The sequence below is a fragment of the Parasteatoda tepidariorum genome, chromosome X2 (genome assembly GCF_043381705.1).
Source record: "Parasteatoda tepidariorum isolate YZ-2023 chromosome X2, CAS_Ptep_4.0, whole genome shotgun sequence".
Classification (NCBI taxonomy): domain Eukaryota; kingdom Metazoa; phylum Arthropoda; class Arachnida; order Araneae; family Theridiidae; genus Parasteatoda; species Parasteatoda tepidariorum.
The window spans coordinates 45,695,565-45,718,223 of NC_092215.1; the positions used below are offsets into that span (position 1 = coordinate 45,695,565).

The 22,659-nt window shown below is 29.8% G+C and overlaps 1 protein-coding gene across 1 annotated transcript in view; it reads left to right on the forward strand.

The window, feature by feature from the left end:
• The window catches only part of LOC107438141 (uncharacterized), a 271,632-nt gene that overhangs the window by 212,430 nt on the left and 36,543 nt on the right, over nt 1-22,659 (forward strand). The window contains exons 4-6 of the mRNA XM_016050348.3: nt 3,277-3,434; nt 7,512-7,663; nt 22,574-22,652. Of these exons, the coding sequence (XP_015905834.1) occupies nt 3,277-3,434; nt 7,512-7,663; nt 22,574-22,652 (389 nt within the window). The remainder of the gene's footprint in view (nt 1-3,276; nt 3,435-7,511; nt 7,664-22,573; nt 22,653-22,659) is intronic.

Below are 22,659 nucleotides of genomic sequence, written 5' to 3' on the forward strand. Positions count from 1 at the left end.
TTTTTTTTTAAATAAATGCTAAACACAATTATTTAATGATTTGTACTTTTAAAAAGTTGTTCCTTCAGTAAACATATTAAAAACAACTAAATGAATATAGTTTCGAATAAAAATTATTCACTACAGTTCTTCCTGTTACAAATGAGTAATTTTAACTTAGTGGTTTTCAAGTCATTGCACTGTTAGTAATTTCTTTGAAAAAATGGTTACATAACAATATATTTAATTCTTACTTTACCATATTCAACCAAAACAGTTAAATAAACATAAAAAAAGATGGTATTTAAACTGCTAACTCTGAGAAAAATCGTCCATTAAGTGTTTTTACCTAATACGATTTAACAACCCGAATTTTACACACAAGCAATGAGAATTAATGGCACGTTCTTCGAAATCTGCAGGCTGAGCCATGTGATAAGGATTATGAATTTATACTCTCCGTCATCGAATGCTTAGTAATCTTATTGTTTGTGCTGAACATCAAATGAAGCCACTTAGTTCCTTACAGCTGCTCACAATCTTTAGCAGAGTCGGCTAATCTGCCAAACTCATGACCGGGTAAAAGAGGACTCGATGTAATAACCTCTCTATTTTCTCCATTCCTTCCACATATGAGGAACTTCTATTGTCCTGAACTTTTCAATTGATGACCCTGGACTATTGGAATACGAATCTATTAGAATGCGGCATAATTAGATAAACTAATAATTTCCATGGTTCACCGAGCAATATACAACTCAACCACACAACCTAAATCTGATGTCCATTACCTATATATATATATATATATATATTGGTGTTGCAAATTAAATCACATTTTTAAATTTTTAGATACATCACTGTATTAGTATTTAATCAAAACAATTACTTCGAAGAAAGCACGAAAATTGACATTTCCTTTGATATAAAAAGAATATTAATGAGAAACTTGCACTGAGAAAAAAATATGGTCAAAGCTATCAGAATATGCAAAATATGGTAAAACTTACTGTGTTTCTGGCTCTATGAGAATATCAAAAAGATCGGTAATTGTTTTCGAATTTTTGGTAAAATTAACAATAAAGCATGGTTTTATATCATGTGTGATTTTAACGTGTGGTTTTATAACATGTGTAACAAAATTTGGTAAAGACGGTAAAATTTGGTAATTTTGCTGTAATACTTTAGAGCATGGCATTAAAGCCATTTATTGGAATAAGTCTATTTTTCCCTTTTGTATTTTTTACTAAATGTGTGGTAATAAGAACTATAATTTTGAAAAGCAGAATTTCCATCAAACCGTTGCCATATCAACCGAAAAATTACCAAACGAATACTTTAAAATATCATGCGTTTTGGTTTTATTATTCAAAATTATGCTTTTTTTTCCTGTTTTTTTTACCAAAATTGTTATTATCATACAGTACGGTAATTTTTCCAGAATTTTTTTCTCTTTGTAGGATATTCCTATAGGTTTTTAATTGTTATATTAGGGAAATAATATACTTTAAATAGTATATTCATTATATAATCCTCGACTATGTTATGTAAAATCAGCTTAAAAATATTTATTTAATGTTTTTATCCCTGCAGAATTTACAAATACGATAATAGGGAGTAAAAAGATAAAACATTTTGTTTAAAGAATAAACTAGTTTTGTAATTAAATAAATATTGTAACTTTTATTTCATGAACACGGTTTTACGTAATATTTGGGAGATTTAAACTGTGAGATATTATCACTTATTACTAAAGCAAGTAACTACTAGGAAGTTGTGATACTAAATAATTGAATAAATTCTCTACAATCTTCTCTTTATGTTAAATATTTTAAGTTGTGAGAGATAATTTTAATAACATCGTCTTTTGACAAAGGATATCCTATCCAAAATGTTGCTTGTAAGCTTTGAACTTGTGTCCCAAGCTAATTAAAGAATTTACTTTGCACACCGTTTGCTAGACAGAGTAGAAAAAATAAAATTTAGTCCATAAAATATTTTTGATAAACAAGCAAAACAATATTTTTTCTTTCAGGGAAAGCTTCTTTGTGAAAAGAAGAAGTAAAGAAGCTTTTAAAATGAAACAAATAAAAATTCGGGAAAACGTGACATTTTCATTGCTGACAAAAATTAAAAGTTTGCTTTTTGAATAAACTTACAACAGAAATATCAATATAAAAATATTTTAAAAAATTTGATAGTAATTTTTAAGTGTAAGGTAAATAAATAAAAACAGTAAATTTTATTTTTAATTTTACCGTTTATTAAAAACAACCACGAGATCAGCATGGCAGTTTATGAAATATTTTTTACCAATTCTGCGTACAACATGGATGTTTATCAAAGTCATATATTGCAGCATGCTAAAAATTAATTTACAAAACCAAAGTAATAAATAAAAATATTTCATTTGTATATTGGAAACAGCCACGTTTATAACCATAACCAATTCTAACCAATTCTTCGTTAATTTTTCATATGAGACAAAGAGAGTAAACTTAATTGAAAAAACTACTTTTTACTTGTTATCTCTTTCCTGTAAACACTTGGGCTTCCCTCCTACAAATATGAGCAGTCACTTATTTTTTGCGCCAATTTTTTCTATTCAACGCAAACTACTTTTTACTTGTTATCTCTTTCCTGTACACACTTGGGCTTCCCTCTTACGAATATGAGCAGTCACTTATTTTTTTTACCAATTTTTTCTGTTAAACGCAAACTACTGTTTACTTTTTATCTCTTTCCGGCAAACACTTGGGCTTCCCTCTTACAGATATGAGCAGTCACTTATTTTCTGAACCAATTTTTTTCTATTAAACACAAATTTCAACCAATTTCTATGTTCTAGAATTTAAAAAGACCTTACTTAATTATAATTTAAAGTAAAAAGTAAAATAATAATTTAGGTTTAACTACCACTTTTTGTTATAAAAAACGCATCAACTATTATGTTAATTATTATAATCAGATTTAACCACTTATATGCGTTTTTTTTCATTGAAGATTGTTCATTTATTTGAGTTATTAATTAACGACGCATATTTATGCTTAGAAAAAATCAACATAATCTAAAGTACTAAATAAAACAATCAATTTTAACCAATTCTGGGTGCATTTTGAAAATGCCAACGTAATTAAGCTATTGACTTTTCTGTGGACAAATATGAGCCCATTTAGCAAATAAATCCACTTCCAAAGATTCTATTCCAAATAATATCTGTTAAGTTGCAGTTACAAAATCATTTGTTTCTTGTTAAGAGCTGATGAAAAATGATGAGGTATTTTTATCTCGCACAGGGCCAGACTCTTTACTACAACCGAATTATCATCGAAAAAGAACAGAAAAGAGAGGTTCTTTTGGTAAAGTGCGTCCTCCCTGGAGACAAAAGTTTACCAGCCAGTTGGGAAAAAAGACTGAAGAGAAATGTATTGCCTGCAGGATTTTTTGAAGCAGAGTAAGTTTCCTTTTAGAATTACAAACCTTTTATTATTCTCGACCCTTCTCTTAGTCTGATAGGAATTTAATAGATAATAAGGCTCTTTAGCAGTTCTTTTGACAAGTGCATTTGTTACTATGCAGCCATCAATATATACTGCGTTTAAATTTTATTATCTAGTTTTACTTAAAGTATACTAGTTTACTAGTTTTACTTTTAAAATTATCAGCATTTCATTATTGTTTTTGAGCTTTTCTTTTTTTAAGCAGTTTCTTCTAGTTTTGTAGGCATAAAAGAATTTGATCGATAATAACGCTTCTGATCATCACTAGTTTTACTTTACAATAAATAAAATTATTAGCATTTAATTATTATTTTTGACCTCTTTTTTAACAGTTTGTTTTAGTTTTGTAGACATAAAAGAATTTAATCGATAATAATGCTTTTGACGTTCACTAGTTTTACTTTACAATAAATAAAATTATTAGCATTTCATTATTATTTTTCAGCTTTTTTTAACAGCTTCTTTTTAGTTTTGCAGACATAAAAAATTTAATCGATAATAAGGCTTTTAATCGTCAATGAAACTTTAAAATTAGGTTTGATACATTAAAGTGTATATGTTACAATCGAATAAAGCGAGCCGCGATGGCTCTGAGAATAGAGCTTTTGCCTTCCAATGATGTGACCCGGGTTCAAATCCCAGTGATGACTGGTCGATAAGAATTCAGCGTCCGCCTTTCACCAACCACAATGCTGACGTGAAATGTCCTCAGTGGTAGTCGGATCATAGGTTAGAGTCCCCTTGCAGATTAGCTAACCATGGGAGGTTCTCGAGATCTTCCTCTCCGTGTAACGCAAATGCGGATTAGTTCCATAAAAAATTCCTACACGAAAAATTTCCTTCCAATACTTGATCCAGGAGTTTCTTTGTCTTCTGGATTGGATTCAGAATAACAAAGCTATGGAGTTGAGTATTAGTAGTTTCAATCCCAAATTTGGACCGGCTGTTCAATTATGGTTATAAAATAAAATAAAATAAAATGAAATAAAATAAAATAAAATAAAATAAAGCAATTATAAAACGTTTCCTAAAAGGAATATCTCTTTTTAATTCTACTAGATTTAAAATGTATAAAATTCCAAGTGTTTTATTATTATTATTATTAAACATCATTTTTTTAAGCATTTTCTTTCTCTGATAGTCATAAAGGATATCATAGATAATAAAGCTCGTTATCCTCTGTGAATCTTCAACATCAGTTCTGAATTTTTCTGTTTGACTAAATTATTCTATGTCTATGTTTTATGATCAACAAATGTACTTTCACAGATAATACTTTCCCACAATCGTTCCTCTTTTATAACTCTGTTATTTAATTTATCTTACATTAAAGCGTAACAATGAAGCGTTTTCTCGAATTATTATTCTTTTTTAAGAAAAGTGCCCTAAATGTCAATAATTATTAGAACTGAACTTTGAGGTTAGATCTTAAGATATATGTCTTAAGATGTGTTAATCTTTTAATATCTTCAGGGTGTTACATATCACCAACAAATTTACTTTACAGTCGTCCAATACAATTTTGAAGATTTTATTTAAATTTTGAGGTGGAATCACAGGGTTATATTGATACTGATATCACTGACACAGGGTTATATTGATATTGATATCACTGACACAGGGTTATATTGATACTGATACCACTGACACAGGGTTATATTGATACTGATATCACTGACACAGGGTTATATTGATACTGATATCACTGACACAGGGTAATATTGATACTGATATCACAGACACAGGGTTATATTGATACTGATATCACTGACGCAGGGTAAAACACAGTAAACCACTGACCAAGGGTTACTTCAGACAACAACAAAAATTTGCAACATTTTTCAAGAAATTTCTGCTCTTAATTGATATATTTGTCCTTAAAAAGAGTATTTAATTGCTGAGCGAAATTTTTTGTATCGATCGTTCTGTCTGTACTTTTTGCTTTAACTCAAAACTTGTAACTGAAACTTTGATATATTAGTAAGTAATGTTCAAGATGCCATGATACCTTTTTGAAAGTCTTTAAGGTTTATCAGACATATAGATTTGTTTCTGTTTACGCCATCTGTGTGTTAATCGGGAGACTATTTGAACGACGTGAAATATTTGGAAAGTTATGTTCGTTCTTTGTTCGAATAACGATCCATTGAGTTTCAATTAATAGTCTAAGGATGCTGTTACGAAATTCCTATAAACTGTCGGGAAATGAACTTTTTAAAAATTTTGCAGCGATATTCTTCTCTTATTAAAAGTCTCATATTGAAATAGTAATTTGTCACAAAATAGAGTCTAGAACATTTCTAATCGTATGTAATTTAAAGTTTCTTGTTTTATCTGCCATTTCAGTTTCTTAAACATATGAGAAAAACATCACTGAAAATAGAAAGAGGATTTTGGTTTAAAAATTTTGTATATTTATTTTTCCAAACATTTATTAAAAAAGAGAAAATTCAGACATTTTTTAAAAATATTTTTAAGAAAAATACAATGTAATAAAAGAGATAATCACTCCATTAACTGAGGAAACAATATGGTCAAAACTAACAGAATATCGTAAACTGGCTCTGGCTCTATGGGAAAAACAAAAACCTCAATGTTTCTTAAGGAAACGTTTTGATAATAATTTTGGTAAAATAACAATAAAATATGATTTTATTATACGTAATAAAATTTGGTAAATGTAATAAAATTTGGTACTTTCGTTATGAAACAGTAGAGCATGGCATATAAACCATTTATTCGGTTAAATTTACTTTTCAGTTTTGTATTTTTTAACTAAATGTGTGGTATTAAGACCTATAATTTTGAAAATCAGAATTTTCGGCAAACCGTTGCCATTAGATCAGAAAAATCATCAAATGAATCGTTTAAAAACCGTATATTTCTGTTTTTATACAAGAATTTTACTTGTTTACATCTGAAATGCCATTGCCATACTGTAATTTTACGAATTTTTTTCTCCGTGCCCTTAAATCCTTGAAGTTGAAGGGCTTGGAACGATGTAATAATAAATCACACTTTGAAATTTTTCAAAAAAGCGCTTTTTTTTTTAATAATGCTTTTGTATTTTCTTCTATGTAGGAAATAAAATTTTCTCGTATATGTTGTTTTATTATGTGTGAGAAATACCAGAGCTTGTAAAATGCTCAAGTATAAAATCTGAAATTTTGATGGACCACCCTGAATGACTTTCGATCTAATGATTGGATCTTCACGTTCTGGGACTCAATCTTAATATTTTAATCTTATATTTGGGGAGAAGAAAAACCAACTTCTTTTTTCGATGGTTCAAATTACGTTTTTCATGTATCATATTTAATCAATATTGTGTTTTCTCACACATTTCTACTTCTAAAATGGCAAAACTTCTTCACTTCCTGTAAATCACCAATTTAAATACAGCTTATATATAATTTGAAGAAAAAAATTATTTATATAATTTTTATTGTATTCCTGGTTTTGTAGTAACACAAATAATAATATGAAAAATTCAGTCCTCTGTCACTGTTATCTGGCCAGTTTACAGAAAATATTACAAAAGTTAATAATTATTAGAAAATATTGCAAAAATTATCGGTCAGCAATGTGCCAAGAGAAGGATAAGGAGGAAGACTATTTTTGTTTATTATCTTTCTTTTATATATTCTTTTTTTGTAGAAAACTAAGTTGAGCACTCTTGCCCGCAATTAATCATAATACTAGCAGCTTTCAAAGCAAAAAAATGTTACAAGTGGCACAGCCTGCTTATGAGTGTTCTAAAGTATGAGGTTTTTATTTAAAAAGCAATAGTATACAAATAATCGATTAAGACACATTTATTTTATAATATATTGCATCAAAATAAAGAACTGGCATTTAAGTAGATATATTTCTACTTAACTGCATAAAAATTCCATTATAAATTTCTTTCCAGAAAATTTAGTACTAACTACAAACTAAGGAAATCATTATAATGCATTATTTTGTGAAGAAAATGTAAACTGGAAACACAACAATCTTTTGTATCTTCATTTTTCCCTTTTATTTTTCAGAGAATTAAACATCACCAATATTGTGGCTCATGCACCAACACCATATTTGAATTTAGCCATTCGTCAAAACGGAAGGTTCCTGGACACTGCCACCAATGTGCAACCCGGAACTCCTTTAGAAATGGTGATTTACTTGGATTCGAAAAGCGCCTGTGAGTAATGAGAAAAACCTAATGATTTTATGATGATTTTTCGATATTTCAGCTTACGTATGATTTGTTTCTTTTGCTGAACAGAACAGTAACGACTACTACTTGTTTTATTTTTCTTAAAATGAATAGCAATGAATTAGACGTAGAGTGGAATTTAATGAAGCAATGTGATATTTATTCTTTTTTAAATTAAGATAAGTAGAAAGAAGATGGTGTCATAATGACGTAATTACTTTATTGGAACTGTTTAAGAAAAAAACTCCTAGTTAGGAAAAATTATTCTTAAGAAGAAACTTCTTATTTAAGTTGAATAAAAGTATTTTTAATTTTTTATAACTTAATTTCATCTTTTTAAGTTAATATTTTGCATGAAATGTTTTATTATGTTTTTATTAAATATTTTAATACCCTGTTTTATTGGAACTGTTTACCCTATTTTATTGGAAATAATTACTTTATTGGAACAGTTTAAGAAAAAACTCCTAGTTTGGAAAATTATTCTGAAGAAACTTCTTATTTAAATTTAAAAAAAAGTTTTTTTAATTTTTTATAACTTAATTTGATTTCTTTAAGTTAATATTTTACATGAAATGTTTCATAATGATTTTATTAAATATTTCAATACCCCATTTCTTTTATTAAAATAAAATAGCTGTAGGCTTTTTTATAGAGTATTTTGCAATGGTAGTGAAACAAATTATGATTTATCGAGGGAATTAGAATTTTTTTTTTTCAATTCTTCCAATCTTTAAGACTGGCGAAAGGTTTTCTTAAGTTTATTATACCTACAATCTAAGGCCAAATTATTAGCCACACTGTAGTTTTTTAATAATTACATGTTTTGCACGAGATTATATGCAATTTCTTTTCTATTTAAACATACATGTAATGGGTTTTCATTCAGGAGATTTTTAATATATTTCCTGTTTGTATTTATTTTTAACTCCTTCAGTAGAGGATCAAAATTACGATGGGACTTCTTCGGATTATCCTCAGGGATGTTTCTCTGACCATGGCCAATAGCCCATTGTGCAGCTCTAGTGGGACGTAAATAAAGTACTTGCTCAAAGTTTGTCTGCGGTAAGAACTCTCCACGCCACAAAGTCTGAGGCCATCTGCTGCTATGGAAACAAGAATAGCGCATTTCAGGGAGGGTAACTTCTAGGCTAACACAGTAGATCGAAGAAAAGAAATCGACTTGAGCCAAAACCTGTCTTAAACAATGATTCCACACCCCCAAATTCAAATAGTTATGCCTCGTTATCTTAGTCACCGCCACGGGTCCAGACGAATGGCAAAAGGAGTTATTACTTTAGACAAACTATATACTTACCTCTTTATTTTTAACGTATTGCATTGCAATGTTAAAAAATTGATAAATGAACGTAAACAAGTGCAAACCAGCTTCAGCTACTTTCTCGTGTGCGGCAGTTACAGACGTGTTTTTGTGGCTTTATGCGCTGAGTTCATATGCTTCACAGCTTCATACTGAGAAGTTATTTGTTTATTTTATGTTCAGCGTTTAAATAATCAATTGGAACATTTTAATCAAGGGTAAAAAAAGGCGATCATTCACCATGTAAAAAAGCTGAAGTAAAGGCCCTCCTAAATGCTAAGATATTTTCAAACCACGAAATATCACGAAGATTGAAGGTTTCTGAAGCTAGAGTACGACGCATAAAGAAGAAAATTGAGTTACGGGACTAACTGAGCCCGAAACGAAATAAAAGATGTGGCACATTCTTATAGTGCGTCTAATAACTTGGCAAGAGACTGTATATATCCTCAAATAAAATGCCTCGGGACTATGACAAATACACATTTGTTCATTTTTTCGTACAAAGTACTTTCACAAAAAATTATATTCTTTATTTAAAATTGAAATAAAATAAGCTAAGTTGAAAATTAAAGCACTCGAAGAACTTACCATATAAGTTTTAAAATACTCTTCAATGAACAAATATGAGAAGGAAAATTGCTTCATTGACACATACTTATCCTATGACTATAAAAAAGACCTAACTATAAGATACAAAAGATGTTCTGTAATTAGCACTCTTTATATACATTTTTAAAATACTATTCCAAAGGCAAAAATATACACATTAAGGATTGTAAAATAATATTTAAGCAAGGAAGAACGTTATAATAACATAACAAATCAAATTAAAACATCAAATATGTCAGATAGTCTGCAAGGATTATAAAAATATCTAAAATGAAGGAGCGGGTGCTTAACAACCTATATAGTAAGCATAAACTTCAAATACATGATAAATTTTTAAGAACTTAATTTTCATGTAGAATAAAGAAATTTAAGCCTTCTTTTTCTTCATTTTGACTAAGATTATAAAAATATATAATAAAGGCAATGATAACAGAACACCCTGCCTTCTAAGTATATATTTGAAGTATTTGATGTTTGTGTTTTAATTTAAAATAAATTAATAATCTGAAAGAGTAATCGTATTTTTATTCATCTAAAAACCCTAGAAAGAGTATTTGTCAGAAGCTTTTAGTGCGCCATAAAAAGCATTGACAAAAAGAATAAAGGAGCAACAGAGAAAATAAATAAGCATATATGCACAAAAGATTCTTTGCATGAATAAACAAATTAATTTTTAAAAAAGGGAAATGAATAAATATTTGAAATACTTACAAATCTTCGTAATTTGAGGCTTTTTGCTGTTACTTAAAGTCAACGCAATAAATGTAAAAATGAAAAATAACAAAAGGTAAATTGTAACAATAAATGAAAGAAGCATACTGGATGAACAGTCGTACCTTTAAAAGAATAATTGTTCAAACTATGCTTTAAATACAATAAATAAAAAATGACAATTTTATAGCCACTTCAATAAATGAGAGAAAGAACTGTTTAAAAGATAAATAAAAGCTTTGAAAGATTTTAAAACAAAGGTAAAGAAGAAAATCTTCCTCCGCTGGAAAAGTCGTTTGAAATATAATAGAAGATCTGTATCATCTGTTCTCTAAGAAATATTTATTCTTAAAAAAAATACTAGAATAAAATAAATATTAAGTATCATTTATTTATTTCAAAATGGTTTAAATTGCGTGGAAGAAAGGCCTTAATTCGTTCTTTTTATCAATTATTTGGTAATGTTTTTCGAAGTTATTTTGGAATATAAATAAGAGTTGTTTCTTTTATCTCCAATTACTACGTCTATTAAATCTTATTTAATCAATTAATTATTCTCGGAGGTACAGAGCGAATACTGAGTAATGGATTAAATTTTTATGCTCATAAAATTATAATTTTAAAGTGAATATCGATTTTAGTTTTTGAAACTCCTAGTATGATATCAACGTTTTAAAATAATCCAAAGAAACAACATTTACATTTTAAAAAATTATAGTTTTTGAATTTATTTCTCATCTCTTGTGTACCATTTTCATAAAAATATCTGCATTATGTTTAAACTTATTAATTATCATTTAAAATGCAGATTAATATTTAATATGGATGTTACCAACTTGATTCATACGCACCTGTAAGAAATTAATAACTGGAATCAATTTTTTTTCTCAACAAAGCAGGAAATTTCTTAATCTTAGCATCCACTATCAAATTAAAATCCTCCTTCGAATCTAAACATATTTACTTAGAATGAATGAAATATTCTAGTAACTACAAACATAAATAACATTAAAAAAATTATAATACTATTACTACCACTTTTTAATTTTTTCAGGTGCATATGAGCCTTGCATCACCTTTTTTGATCATATAATATGCATAAATTCCTAGTGAACTTTTTATTTTAGACAAAGCTCCGCGTTTAAAAATATGGATATAAGGCAAAACATGCCTTTATTTGATAAACTCAGTGTTAACAAAATTTTGTTAACACGTTGCTCTTGGAAAAGATGCGTACCTAACCAGTATGAAAATTCACTTAAACACTTCAAATAATTATCCGATAAAATTATTTTAAAATACAATTATCATAGCTGTAGTTTAAAAAACATAATAAAATGCTATGCTAATTTTTTAAACGTGTATTTTGGTCTATGGCTTTTTTTCTTAAATGTTTATTTCAAATTCTATTCACATTTTAAACACGCATTTTAAGCCATGCCCATGTTTTCAAACCACATTTTAAGCTATGCCAGATATCACAAAGACGCATTTTGAACCATTTTAAGCAAGCATATCAAGCTATATGCATTTTTTTAATTAGCATTTTGAATTATTATCAATTTTTTTAACGCACAGAGTGACAAAATAAATGGACCATCCTGAATAACTTTTGACCTAATGATCGGATTTTCACGTTTTGGGGCTCATTCTTAATGGTTTGAGGGGGTTACCTCAAGTATGCTAATTAATTAGTGCAGACGATAATTAAGTTTCAAAGTCAGATATAAAAACGTATTTTCTCTGAATAAACTTTAAAATTTTTTAGTCAGATTCGGATTTTAGACCCCCACAATATATGGGGTATAATAAAAAGTTAATATATATAAAGTTTGGCTCTCTTAACGTTAATTTTATTTCTTCCGTAATTCGCTATATCTCCAGAACTTTTTAAGCGAATTTAAGAATTTTTACACACAGTTATATATTTCGTTTATCCAAAGATAATTCCATGCAAAAAATAACTTCCAGTAAATATTTATTATTTTTTATCATATTATTTAAGAATGGTCGAAAAACTATCAAATTGTAAGGTATAATTTTTTTTCCTTAATTTTACAGAAAGCAATCTTGCGAGGTAAAATCCAAAATTTGTGCGAAATCAGACGAATAGTTCCTGAGAAGTGGAATTAAATATCGATTTAGCAGGAAATATTGGACCGATTTTGCTCAAATTTACATTTTGCCTTGCATAATTATATTCTTTAAAATAACGCAAAAAATACAATTCAAATACCTTACAATTCAAAATTAGTTTGACTATAATTAAATAAAATAATAAATACTTATCAAAAAAAAAATTTGTATGGAACTATCTTTAGCTAAACGAATTTTATAGCTGTATGGAGCAGATTTTCGATTCGTTTAAAAGGTTCTTGAGATATAGCGAAATATGCCAAAAGTAAAATTAACATAAGTGGGTCCAAAGAGCCCAAACTTCCTGACCAAACTATTGGGACTATATCTCTCAGATTGCGGCTGCCCCTATATTTTGAGCCTCGGAAATCCAAATCCGTCGAAAAAAAGGTATGTTTATTCAGAGAAGGTAAGATTTTGGGTCTGATTTCATACCTTAAAATATAGTCTGCACTTATAAATTAACAAATTTGAGATCATCCCCTTGAGCTATTAAGATTGAGTCTTAGAGCATGAAAATTCGATCATTAGATCAAAAGTTATTCAGGGTGGTCCGCCATTCTTTTGCGTACTGAACACTTCAAACACTACCTATTTTCTTAAACGTGCAGTTTATACTAACTACATAATAAGTAGCTCGCCGACAAGTTACATTAGCTACAAAGTACAGTACATTACAAAGTATTAGCTACATTAGTACAATACAAAGTATTAGCTACATTAGTTACAAAGAAGCACAATTTATTAGTTATTTAATCATTATGATTTCATAAATAGTTTGACATCCATCTACCAATAATTTTATACATTTTTGAGGTTTACCATATTCAGATAAACTTGAGACTCACGACATACGTAAGAGATATTTCCTTTTCTTTTAATTTTATCATTTTGACTATTTCCCCTTTTTATGTCAGATTTAGTTCATACCATCACTTATTTAAATTTTCTAACTTAAGAATACAAGATCGGTTGAAGTTTTTTTCAGTATAGCTGCGTCTATCTCTTGTTCCATTAAACTATAAGTTAAGCTAAAGTTTTATAAAATAATTTATGAAGCTTATGTGCTTAAAAGGATTATTTTTTTCATTTTTAATTGTTTACCATCTCTTGCATATTGTAAAAGGACAAAAAAAGCATTTACCTGCCTTTTTTTTTCGTTCGTAAAGAATATTATACCAGGAAATTCAGCCCAGGTATTTTCAAAATTTAATGACTAATAAGCCCATTTAAGTAGCTTTATTTAGTAAAAACTTCTAAACTTAAGATATAACAAACTTCGAAAAATAAGATATTCAAAGTCGAACAGCTTTTTAAACAAAATAACTTGCTGCTAAAATGAAGTTAATTACAGATAATATTTTACCTTATTATCTTTAAATAAAAATGCATTACTATTATAATAGGGAAAAGTATAAAGATTTGCTATTAGAAATACTTTTACTAAGTAAAAATATTCTTGCTTTCTTCTAAAAATAATTCTTTCATACAATGCTGAAAAAGCCATATACAAGAAATTAATAAACTAACAAACAAAAATGCCTTCCGAAATATTGATTTTAACCATCATTTAAAAAAAATGGTATAAAAGTTTCGAGGTTATTAAAGAAACATCAAAAGGAAAGATGATGAGATTTTGATATCTTTAATAAACCTAATGACGAAAAAAATTGATTTAAAAACAGTTTTCATTTTTAGATATGTAAGTAAAACTGATAAAACTTCACACCTACGCACTTTTATGGGCAGATTTTATTTTTAAATATTAATTGGCTCAGATGGTGCAATAAAATTTTCAGGAGTCACATACTTTTATCTTTTCCACTGATAATGCTTTTCATCGATGCAATAATTAAACTGCAAGAAATCGTTGCAGCCCTAATAGCTCAAATACAATTTACCTAATAGTTACTTTTCATTTTTTTTCCCTCATAAAATGTTTTAATCTTTGTATGATACGATAATACTCCTGGAAAAAAGCTAGAACTTACTACCTTAACCTTATAAAATAAAAATCTCTATTCACTGCAACGCTCAAAAAAACGTGTGATAATTTACTTTCACATTTTGTTCATCGTGATGCATGTAAATTAACAAAATGTAATTTTAATGTTATGAAAATAAGTAATTTTTAGAAAATATGTAATTCTTAGAAAATATGTAACTTTTAGAAAATATGTAATTTTTAGAAAATATGTAATTTTAAGATATTTCCTATACTCTTTGTAAACAAAATAAGCATCTTAACGACACGCCATTTCCCCATCACACTTTTCTCCTCTCCATTACCATGGTTTCAGCAAATCTTGCTTTTTTTCTCGCACACCAGTAAGAAATTGCAATACACTGGTGTGGTGAGAAAGTAAGATTTTTCGAAACCATGGTAAAGAAGAGTGGAACCACGAGACGCCTATTCTGTTTACACATAGTATAATTAGGTTAAAGCCCCCTTGCCGTCAGGAGGTGGGAGTAACCATGGGAGGTATTCATGGTTTTCTTTAGCATATAACGCAAATGCGGGTTAGTTCCATCGAAAAGTCCTCCAGCAAGGCAAATTTCTCCCAATACTTGATCCGGGAGCTCCCTTGTCTTCTGGATTGGGTTCAAAATTGCAGTTCTACGTAGTTGAACATTGGTAGACGTAGACTCAAAATTGGGTCGATTGTTCAACGACGGTTATAAAATATAAAATAGCAGGATTCAAAAGTAATTATACAGTTTAAACTCGTTGTATAACAATGACACAAGAATGTATTTAATGTTACGTGTTAAAGAAGAATAGATGAATGTATGAACTATTAGTCACATGTATGAACTATTAGTTCATGCATGTGACTAACTCACATCGAACCTATGATCCATTTTCACACAAACCCTAGTTAGAGCATTTGAATCAGTTGTGGTACTGGATGTAATACGCTGTTATAAATCTAATAGATCAATAGATGGATAGATAGATAGAAAAAAGAAACATTGCATCTGGTCTGGGCTTCTAGGTGGCCATTGGGTCAGTTCCATGTTATAGCCTGCGCTTCTTCATTGTTCAACCCATTGATGTGGAAGATGTTCTTGTTCTTCGACGTTATCTTGTACGTTGCTTACAGTGTTGTAGTGCAATGTCTGTGAGCAACTGCAGCATCAGCCATATGCTTAACATGCCCAAACAAGAGTTACCGTGACACTACCAATACACTTGATCATCCTGATTTTGGAGCTGATCGTTCTGATTTTTCAAGTTTTCGTAAATAGATTTCCTGGTTGGTGGTTCTTCTCAAATTTTTGAATGAAAATGACATTGAACGACGATGACAGACATTACTTCGATTAATTTAATCACACAAAACACTTCCTCCACTACCGACACAGCTTTAATATAACTAGTCACATGACTTGATTTTGTGTTTCTTCCCTAGGTTACTGGACTCACAATTTCTAATACGATAACGCCTCATTTTTTGGAGCATTTCTTAATATTCAAAAAAGCAAGGACGGGTAATTGAATTATTAAATTTTTAGGTTTCAGAGAAGCAATTAATTCATGTCCACCGTAATATATAAATAATTTTAAATATCTTTATGCCTATCTAAAAGTGTCGATGGTCTGTTTAAAAAAAAGTAAAGTGTTAGTTAACACTATAAAAATTCCCACTTGGTTTAAGTGCAAACATCTTACCACTTTTATCATAATAGTACTTTCAACGTGCGTATAAAGAAGAGGACTCCTTATTGGTAATAGGCAGGAAATGAGTTAAACTGCTATTGTTTTATAGCATGGTCCCATCAAAAATTTTGATGGTTTATGCTGGTTTCAGTGTGATTCATGATGATCCAACATCATTTGATTGTCACCACCATCCAAATTTTCCATAACGTGTTCATGGTGTTTGATGTGCTAACAAACTTCCATCATTCAATGATGGAAAATGCTACTTTAATACTACGATGGTTAACCATCAAGAGAAGTTTGACTCTCATGGACCAACAATCCATGAATATTTGTGATGATTTAAACTATACATTTTCATGATGGTTTAATAGGAATTCTTGTTGATTCTCAGGGTTGACTTATTAGAACAATTTCGGTTTTTTTATGTTAAACCATCATAAATCAGTCCACATTCTTATATTAGGATGGTGGTTCTTCATAATCGATCCAACATTTGATTTCAAGATACTATGATGGAAATTCATGATGGTTCAACCTGAAAAAAAACATCAAAACAAGTTGCTATTCTTATGTTAAACCATCATAAATCAGTCTACATTCTTATATTAGGATGGTGGTTCTTCATAATCGATCCAACATTTGATTTCAAGATACTATGATGGAAATTCGTGATGGTTCAACATGAACAAAACATCAAAACAAGTTGCTATTCTTATGTTAAACCATCATAAATCAGTCCACATTCTTATATTAGGATGGTGGTTCTTCATAATCGATCCAACATTTGATTTCAAGATACTATGATGGAAATTCGTGATTTTTCAACCTGAACAAAACATCAAAACAAGTTGCTATTCTTATGTTGCACCATCATAAATCAGTCCGAACACCTACATTGAGGTGATGGTTACTTATGTTGGTTACCATCAAAAAATATAATGGTTTATGATGGAATTATTGATGGTTACCATCAAGATTATGTTGGTCCATCAATGGAAAACCACCAAAATTTCTGACTTAGATGTGCAGGGCTATCGAACCTATTTTGGGGCGAGATTTTATACATAAAAGTAGATTTTATATTTATCTTAGTTAAATAAACGTGATTTACAATAATTTTGACAAAATGTGAAAAAATAGAGTCGTGAATGGCTCAGGCGGTGACCCATGTTCGAATCCCACTTACGACTGGTTGAAGCGAATTCTGTTATCGGCTGACACGTAATACAGTACTGATGTAAAATTTCCTCAGAGGTAGAAGGATCATGGGTTAGAATCCCCTCGCAGTCAGGCAAACCGTGTGAGGTTTTCATGCTTTCCCTCACCATGTAACACAAATATAACAAAAAGTCCCATCACAAAATCCTTCACGAAAGCTAGTTTGTCCCAATGCTTCATCCAGGAGTCTTCTGTATTGGGTTCAAAATTAGACAGCTATGGAATTTTGTTAATCGTAAACTCAGAATTGGGTCGGCTGGTCTACACCGGTTGTAAAATATAAATAAATTTACGAAACTCTGGCAATATTTTTTTTCGATAGTTATTTTTGAGAAATAATACATGTTTATAATTGTGAGCGAGCACTACGAAAAATATTAATGAAAAAAGGAAAAACGTTGTATATAAGTGTTTTTCACAAAGCTTTTTTGAGGTATGATTTGCATGTAGTATCCATAAAAAAGTTTAAAATAAAATTCCATTCCAAAACAACTATGATGTTCTCGCGGTTTTTTACTTTAGGTAACAAACAATAGTATTTTAGTTCATTTGCTTCCAGGAGGAATATATATTGAATCTCCAATTTTTAAAATGATGTCTTGTAATATGAAATTGCTACTAGTATACTAGTAAATTCATAACTAGCTTCTAGTACATTTATCACCACTAGTTTCAAAGGAATCCTGTACCTACTTTCATTCTCTTTGATGGTGATTTTCGATCAAATTACAATTCAGTATCTATTAAAAAGTTTAAAATAAAATTCCATTCCAAAACAACTATGGTGTTTTCGAGGTTTTTTACTTTAGGTAACAAACAATAGTATTTTAGTTCATCTGCGTCCAGGAGTAATATATATTGAATCTCCAATTTTTAAAATTATGTCTTGTAATATGAAATTGCTACTAGTACATTAGTAAATTTATAACTAGCTACTAGTACATTTATCACCACTAGTTTCAAAGGAATCCTGTACCTACTTTCATTCTCTTTGATGGTGATTTTCGATCAAATTACAATTCTAGGCAGTTTATTTCATTATTAATTAAATTTTTTTAATTGTGACAGAACTTAACACACCATCATACGATTTGGATGCATTTATACATTTATTTTATGCACTTATGTGCAATGGTGGTCAAACTCATAGCGAAATAAATTTATAAATTCAATAATAGAAAGGTCTAGCTTAAATTTTGACATACTTGTATTAATATATTGAGAAAAAGTATTAAAGATATAATTGTTTAAATTATATTAAATATGTAATTGGCAAGGATATTATTGATGATTAAAATTGTAAAAATAAAATTTTATTGAATATACTTTTTTTTCCAATGCCCACTTGTGTTAATATTTCGTCAATTGAGGCATTTACTGGACAGATTTGTTGGCTACTCTTTCAGGAGCATCATATTAAGTGGGCCAACGTTGCTCCACAGTAAGGATAGATGAGGAAAGAACATCCTGGCCAAGCTCGGGATTCGAACCCAGAACTTTTCTGCCGCAAGGCCAGTTCCCTAACCCCTTCACAGACCGGTCGGCTATTCAATATAAATAGTCAAGTACACTTAAAATACACGAATTTTTGCAAGTTGACAGTTATTCATCTGGAAACTTACCTATGAATCATCCTGTTCTGAGTGGAGGATGTTTTAAAATTATTTTCATTAGCCGAACGACAGTTAAGGAATCGTTCTTAGTAGTAATCTGAAGAGAGAAATTATGCATGTGCTGGCTACCCTACTAGTAGATGATTATCCCAACCTCGCCACTACAAGTCTCAACCACTTAACGATCGGTTAATTTTCAAGTAATCATAAAAGTGCCTATTTTGCCAAATACACGTATTTGATTAGTGCTGACATCTAGTTCAAAATAAACTAACTATCTACAATTACCTTAAAAATATCCAGGTACTGCCATCTGGTGCGTAAAATGAGAAATAAAATGTTTTCTGGGCAAAAGAAATGAATTATTTTATTTTTATTGGCGCGTTACTACTGAACACTCCAGTCCGGAAATTTCACGGGAGGGAGAAATAGAGGACGAAACCTCACCTCGTCATTTTCACGGGAGCGAGAAGGAAGGGGTTAAGCAAACTTTTCTGATTCCACCAGGAATGTAACATTACAGCTCCTAAGGTTAATCCGAGCACAGCAAATCAAGGATAATTTACCATTATACTTGCTAGGCTACTTTTTGAGATGAATTGCTTTCTCAAATACTATCGATTCAATTAGTTATTTTATATTGAAAATTATTTATAATTATTCATTACGATTAATAGATAGATGGTTTTGTTGTCTATGCTTGTATCTTGGTGAAGAAGTGAGGCTCTTAGGCTAAAATGTTGTGAAACCTCTGTTTTAAGCAAATACATTTTTTTTAATCGTGAGCTCTTGGATCTATTTCCCATTGGCCTCAGAAAGGCCATAATTGCTACTCTCTTATCGTTACAAAATAGGCACTTGTGGCAAAGCCACGGCGCTGAAGTATCGTCACCCACGTCATACAACCACAAATCCGTTTAGAGGGCGGGTTAAATTCACACAATCACTCGTTCGCCTTTCAATGAAGTGAACCGGGGTTCGATCCCGACAATAGCTGATCGATACGAATTCCGCATCCGGCTTGCATCCACCACAGTGCTGACGTAAAATATCCTCAATAGTAGACGGATCATGGGTTTGAGTCCTCTTGCCGTCAGGCTAACCGTGGGAGGTATTCGCGGTCTTCCTCTCCATGTAACGTAAATGCGGGTTAGTTCCATCAAAAATCCTACAAGAAGGCAAATTTCTCCCAGTACTTGATCCAGGAGTTCCCTTGTCTTCTGGATTGAGTTCAAAAATACAAGGCTACGGAGTTGAACATTAGTAGTCGCAAACCCAAAAAAGTGGGACGGCTGTTTAACGACGATTATAAAATCACTCAGAAGAAAGGACTTAGAACACAGTGAGTGAAAGTTACATCCATGCCTACGGTTGGATTCGAACCCACAATTACTGGCCCGTACTCCACTTCAGTAACCACTAGACCGGTGATCAGTACAAATAAATCTAAATTGATAAGAAATGGCACAACCAGCTTAACTTTAGAAAAATGTCTTAAATTACATCCTAAATTTTTGTTTCATAAATAAAGACGCTTACGAGACATCTAGAAACCATTCCGTGGTGNGAGTTCAAAATTACAAGGCTACGGAGTTGAACATTAGTAGTCGCAAACCCAAAAAAGTGGGTCGGCTGTTTAACGACGGTTATAAAATCACTCAGAAGAAAGGACATAGAACACATGGAGTGAAAGTTACATCCATGCCTACGGTTGGATTCGAACCCACAATTACTGGCCTGTACTCCAGTTCAGTAACCACTAGACCGGTGATCAGTACAAATAAATCTAAATTGATAAGATATGGCACAACCAGCTTAACTTTAAAAAAATGCCTTAAATTACATCCTAAATTTTTGTTTCATAAATAAAGACGCTTACGAGACATCTAGAAACCATTCTGTGGTGAATATGCTCTTATAAAACAAAAAGCGTGACCCTTAACCTAAAAAGTTTGTATATCTCTGATTCAAATAAGCAAAGTTTGATAATTTTAATTATCTCAACTTCCTGCGAACAGGATTCTAACTTTTTTTTAAATTGCGTTACACATTCCACCATTATTAATAAATAGATAATTAGTAATTGATCTTATAAATTGTGAAATATGAATCTTACTATCTGCAACAAAATAAATTTTGAATGTGAATGAAATTTAACTTCTTTAGACTCAGCTGATATAAGAAGATAGTTAAAATAAAAAATTTACTTTTCAAATATTATAATATTAATAAAGACATAATTTCAAATAACTATGAAATATTATACAAATGTTTGAAAATGAAATGCTTTCTTTTGTTGAAAAATCTTCTCTGAAGCGACATTTTCTGCATAACAATTGAAATGAAAACAAAATAATAAAAAAAAACTCATTTGAAGGTTTCAACTGTAATACCACTTTGGATAATTAATCTGAGTTGAAATTTATAACGTTCCTATTTTTCTCTTTTACAAAAATCATTCTCGAAAAATTCTCTTGGGAATTACTAAATCCCTTTCTCTAATTCTATCGAAATTGGAAATCTTTCTAGATGAAAGGTATTTCGGCGGACTTAAAAAGGTACACATCATTATTCTTTACATTTTTCGTCATTAAAAGATATAAAATATTATTCTTTTTTATATTTTCGATTACATTGTAGTGTATCCTAAGTTAAGAGCAGTTTTTGACTAGTTTTGAAAAAAAAATCTCTTTTGTGTATTCAAATAGATAATATCTCCAAGATTTAAAGATAATAACATCGTTAAATTAAAAAAAAATCATCGTTGAAACATAAAAGCTTATTTCAAGCAAATACAATATTTTGTATATTTGCTGTTTGTTCTGTTATGAACTAATTTTAAATTAAGTAATGTTAATAAACAACATTCTTTTGAAGTATGTAGTGTTTTGAAAATATGAATGAAAAAGTAGTTATTTAATTTAATCAGTGACAGCTAAAAGGATTCTCTTTTAGATAATTTACTTATTGTTAAGACAACAATATTGTCAAGATGATTTTTCTGTTACGTGGTAATTTTTTCAGCAAATGTATTTTGAAAGCAAATAAATAAATACATAAATCTGAGCTTTTACTCTTTCTATAGAAAATTATTTCCGCTCCTAGAGAACTGTTCGCTTAAAAATTTCCTTTTTGGTTTAATAAATATAGTTAAAAATATTTTTTTGATGTATTAATAGTGCAATTATACATAATATGGTATGAAGAATGGGATAATACATTTTTGCTTATGGTGCCATACGTTATAGTTAGATGTTTTTTCTCTTAAGTGATATTTTAAAAGGAGTAGACAAGCATATGTTTCTAAATCTATTCGTTCTTTATAAAATTGTACATTCAGACGAAAATAAACTTAACTAAAAATGTCATTTTGAATAAAATATGCAGCTTTCTGAACAAAACTAATTTCAGGTTTGCCCAAATCTTATATCCCTTAATCAGGTAAGATCAAGTACTTGTATAAATGCAGCAAACAATTTATTCCCTAGTAAAATTATTATGCGATATTTTTAATTGCCGATGAAATTATAAAAGCTTTTATTTAAAAAAAAATCCTTACCCCTGAAAAACTCGCCAAATAATCCAGTTCTTAAAAAGTTTTTTTCTTTCATTTGTAGCAACATATGGACTACTTGCAAGCTATCTTAAAGTAACAGATGGAACACCCGAACATGACGAAATAATTGTAATGAATGGGTGAGTT